The 5,091-nt window shown below is 34.3% G+C and overlaps 1 protein-coding gene across 1 annotated transcript; it reads left to right on the top strand.

Moving 5' to 3' along the window:
• The first annotated feature begins 285 nt into the window (after positions 1–285).
• LOC113337439 lies at positions 286–1,029 on the top strand. The gene has a single exon (XM_026583114.1). It carries the CDS (start codon positions 286–288, stop codon positions 1,027–1,029), a length of 744 nt encoding a protein of 247 aa, XP_026438899.1.
• Positions 1,030–5,091: the final 4,062 nt, after the last annotated feature.

The following is a 5,091-nucleotide window of genomic DNA, read 5'->3' as shown; positions in this document are numbered from 1 at the left end:
CCATGAAAAGGAAGGAAGGACAAAGTGGTTGGTTAGCACTCAAGCTAGACATGTCAAAGGCTTTTGACAGACTAGAATGGACATTTCTTATGAAGATTCTACAAAGCTTTGGTTTCTCAGAAGATTGGTGTTGTCTCATTCAACAATGCATTAGCACCACCACCTTAACCAGTCTTACTTAATGGCTCACCATGTGCAGATTTCAATCCTAGTAGAGGGATAAGATAGGGAGATCCTCTTTCTCTCTATCTCTTTATCCTATCCATGGAATGGTTCTCAAGGACTATGGTTGAATCTCAACATTCAAAAAGCATACAAGGTATTTCAGTATCTAGAGGTGCACCACCTATTAATCATCTGCTATTTTCAGATGATTGCCTCATTTTTACTCATGCAAATTTAACCAGTGTGAATAATCTCTTGCAAGTTTTACAAGACTTTAGTTCACAATCTGGTCAAGTCATTAATTTTGGCAAATCTTATATCCTCTTCAGTAACAACATGGATCTTGTGGTATGTGACTCTCTAAGTAACATACTTGGTGTTCAACCTATGAGTAAAAATGAGAAATATTTGGGATCTCCTCTAATTATTGGCAGATCAAAAGTCAAAGCATTTGAAAGAAGGTTGGGTAATTGGCAGGGCACTACAATACATCAAGCTGGTAGATCTACTATGGTTAAAGCATTTCTCAACTCCATTCCTATGTATCAAATGAGCACTTTCAAAATGCCAAAGAAAATTCTCAAGAAACTGGACTCTATTCAAAGAAAATTCTGGTGGGGGTTCAAATCTAATAAAGGTTTTAATCTCATTTCTTGGCAGAATATGTGTTTATCTAAAGATTTAGGGGGTCTGGCTTTCAGAGACTTAGAAATGATGAATCATGCACTTCTGGCTAAACTGGCGTGGAGAATTTGTCACAACTCTGATAATTTGCTGGGTCAATTACTTCAAGCCAAATATCATAAGAATGAGGAGTTTCTTCATTTACATGGTGAAAGAAGCAATTCTTCTTTGGTTTGGTAGGGCATTGAATTAGGTCTCTCTGTAGTTCAGCAGCACTACTTCATGGAGGTAAATAATGGCAAATCAACAAGAATATGGTCTGATAAATGGATTATAGGTTTAAGTGAAACTGTTGAACCTAAGCATACTTCTCACTATCAGTTTGTGTTTGTCAGTGAATTAATCAGATCAGATACCAATGATTGGGATACAAGACTTCTCAACATCTTATTCTCCCCTGAGAATGTAGAAAGAATATCCAGAATGCGGATTTCATTGTCAGAAGAGGATATATTGAGATGGTCACCTGATAAAGATGGTGTATTCTCAGTAAAATCCACCTATAATAAACTCATGGAGAGAAGAGTATTAGATCAAGCTGATATATGTACAATTCCTAAAGCTGTTTGGAAGGTTATTTGGAAGATGCAATTACCTCACAGGGTGGAGCTTTTCATTTGGAAATGCCTCAAGAATGCAGTTCTAACAAGGACAAGATTAGCTCAATTTAATTACCTGGATGATCATCACTGTGGTATCTGTAATTCAGAAGAAGAGTCACTATTTCATCTCATCCTTGTCTTCAATCACTCAAGCTGTCTGGAAACTGCTTAATATAAATATTGATCAAGTCATAACCAACTGCCAAAGTGTCGTACAATGTATTACTTCATGGTTTGTGGATGTCAGGAATTCAAATGCTGAATAAACTCAACAATGGAGATCTCTTCTAATGATTGGGTGTTGGATAATTTCGAAAGAGAGATGCGACTGCATCTTCCAGGATAAATCCCTAAACCCTGAAAATACTGTAGCTAAAATTAATTATCATATGTCTCACCTTAGTTTCACTTCCGCTACTACAGATAAATTAGTTGGGAGCATACCAACACACTCAGGCAGTCAAACCACTAGTGTTAGAGATGATACTACCCTTACACTCTTTGTAGATACATCTTTTGACTACAGTACTAATGATTGTGGCACCGGTATGGTGCTCTGTAATTTTGCAGGGGAAATATCAAGTGTCAAAGGTTCCTATGCAGCTAGAGTAAAAGATCCGGAAACAGGGGAGTGTATGGATGTAATGGAAGCTCTGAGTTGGATTCGAGACAAAAACATCTCAAAGATTCACATTGCAGCTGATGCAGAAACGGTTGTGAAATCCATCACAACAGAAGAAGTTTATGTTAGCTGGGAAAATAGGAAAATTATTAGAAATATTAAATCTATCTTATCATCATTTAGCCTTTGTTCAGTCACTCATGTCAAAAGGGACAGTAATCTTTTCGCAGATAGAGTTGCAAAAAGAATAAGATGTGAAAAAATGTCTTTAAAAGAGAGTTATTACTCTGTTATTTGTATTGACACTTTTCTGGAGAAGTTTAATGCTCCTCCTTCTACTTAAATAAAATTTTCAGTTATCTAAAAAAAAAATTGTTTTATGATTTTTATTAATTAGTTGTTATTTAGTTTGATGGGTTATGCTTAGCTTAAATGTTTTGATAATCCATGCTTACCATTTATGATTAATGTTTACAAAATCTACCTTAGGAAAAGAATTAGAGTCAACGAAACTTTATCGTATGAGCTATAATTGTTTAGAAATAATTTTGAACCACATGAATATGAAACCTGGTGGAATCCTGATTCTCAGTAATCTCTCAATATTATCACTATCTTTTATTTTATTTGTTATATTAATTTTTATAATTTGAGTCTAAAATCTACTTCACAAGTCCGAGAATCAAATCCTTTTCTTACCACTGCAATTCTACATCAAAAGACTCCCAAAATTATGAGAGTCTTGAAAAAGGAAAATAGCTTTGGTTAGCTTTCAAGCTACCTTGTTCACTATAAGTAAAGGGTTCGTGAGTGCTATACGTTTTTTAGCCCCTTTGGAAAAGTGGTTTTCCATGTCTTATGTTTTTCATGAACAAGAGTGAGATAAAAGTCTTTGTATTGGGGATCACAAAGCCGAGTTGGATTTAATCTTCGTGATTGATTATACAACTTGTAATCTAGGTTTTTCACCTTTTGTCTATTCTAAGGTTTTCTCTTCTGATATAAAACCATTCAAGAGTTGTTGATCATAAACCCTAAGTTTTGATAAATTTCAGTTTCCGATCGTATACCAACACTTGTTAGTCGAAATCGGAAGCTAGAAAGAAAACTTCAATTAAGGTATCTCGTAAAAATCCTTAAGAAGTTTTAAACAAGATATCTCTAGATTTATTCTAGTTGTTCTTGTTGTAGAATAATTAGGTTTCTCTTCATATTTTTGAAGAGTATAATAAACCATAATCTACAAGTTTGTTTTGATATTACTTTTACCTAGTAATTGTTTTTCTCAAAACAAACACAAGATTTCCAAAACCCTGATTCACATCTAAAGGGAAATCAAATCGGTGTTTTTGTGAAAACAAAAAAAAATCGAAAAGTATCAACGTGTTGTTGCTTCTTCTAAAGAGAACTAACGTGCTGCTAGAAGATTTTTGAGAGTGCTTCTGAAGAGAACCTTGTTCTGCTAGAAGATTTTCGAGAATAACTTCAAAAGTGAATTGGCATTCTGCTAGGAGTTTTACAAGTGCTTGAATACAGCTGAAGCAGGTATTATATCTGGTCGGAATAGGTAGTAGGAAATTGGTGTAACAGCTTATAATCAGTGTGTATTTATTCTGGACTAGGTTCCGGGGTTTTTCTGCATTTGCGGTTTCCTCGTTAGCAAAATTTCTGGTGTCTGTGTTATTTCTTTTCCGCATTATATTGTTTATCTTTATAATTGAAACATCACAGGTTGTGAGTAATTCAATCAATTGATAAATCTGACCTTGTTTGTTGGATAGAAATCTATTGACACTTGGACATTGGTCTTTGGTACCGTTCAAGTGATTCTCATATCAATCAGTTCACGGATTCCTCCCTGTTGATTTGTTGATTGATTTGAGAAAATATACAACTCTTTGATATCTTTCCTTGATTGAGTCTGACTGTCTAGTTGATTCTCTCGGAATTATATTGGAGTTAGTTCATACAGATTGCCAAACGAATTATTGGGTGTGGTTGTTGTACCACCGTTTTTTATGTTTTCATTGTGAGATGAAGTATTGACTAAGGGGGAGTGATACATATCACCATAGTATTATTTTCAAAGTTGTGATACAATTAAACTTTGATGTTGTGTAATAATACTATGACACTCTATAACAATGCGAAAACAATCTTGTTGGTTATTATTATAGCTACGGATCTTCAACAACATTGATGTTGAGTTAAACGCTTTCAGAATCACTGGTGTACTTGGAGTGACGAAGAATTCAATGAATGTTGAAGAACCAAGGAAATCAAGCATGTTGGATGAGAAGCTACAAAGTTTATTTATTTTGTAATTCATATGTATTGATAGTTTTATCACTAAAATTGACAAAGGGGAAGATTGTTAGAGCACTGCTCGGTCGAACTCGCAAGCGTTGTTATCTCAAGCTTGTTTGTCAGGTTTAGGCGATCAAAACTATAAGTCTTTATTTCTAGTTTACTTATAGATATGTCTCGGATTAGGATAAAATGTGTAGTTGAGCTTTAGACTTCACGGCGTTCATCGATTGAAGACGAAGATGTACTGAGGAGAGCTTGGAGGAACTTCATCAACAAAAAGTATGGAAGACTAAAACTTATCTATCACTAAGTCTATTTTATTATATCTCCTATTGAGACTAAGTCGTGTAGCTATATAGACTTTTACATTATACACATTTGATATTTCGAGTTGAGTTTAACTCACTTATATCTTTCTCGAAATATGTGTTGGGAAGCTTTTCAATTTAGCTATTGTTCATCATTACTTCTTGACGAGTTTAGTTGGAAACAACTTATTTGTTTGAAACAAAATAATGAGTCAAAAGATAATCACGTGAAAATTGCCTTGAAACATCTTACATGATTTGTATGAGATAGTCATTTTATGTTGACTCGGAATGTTTCGTATTGATCGTTCGATCACTTGAAAATTGCTTATAAGCTAATGGTTTGTGTGAGACAGCCATTGTATTCTTCTAAGAATGTTTCAATGATTGAAATGGGAGT

Source organism: Papaver somniferum, unplaced genomic scaffold (genome assembly GCF_003573695.1).
Source record: "Papaver somniferum cultivar HN1 unplaced genomic scaffold, ASM357369v1 unplaced-scaffold_16, whole genome shotgun sequence".
NCBI classification, from domain to species: domain Eukaryota; kingdom Viridiplantae; phylum Streptophyta; class Magnoliopsida; order Ranunculales; family Papaveraceae; genus Papaver; species Papaver somniferum.
Note: the sequence above shows the minus strand (reverse complement) of the source record. Positions and strands in the feature narration are given on the sequence as shown.

What these genes read in the sequence shown, in the direction of transcription:
- LOC113337439 (XM_026583114.1), top strand. Translation starts at nt 286, where the DNA reads ATGGTTGAATCTCAACATTCAAAAAGCATACAAGGTATTTCAGTATCT.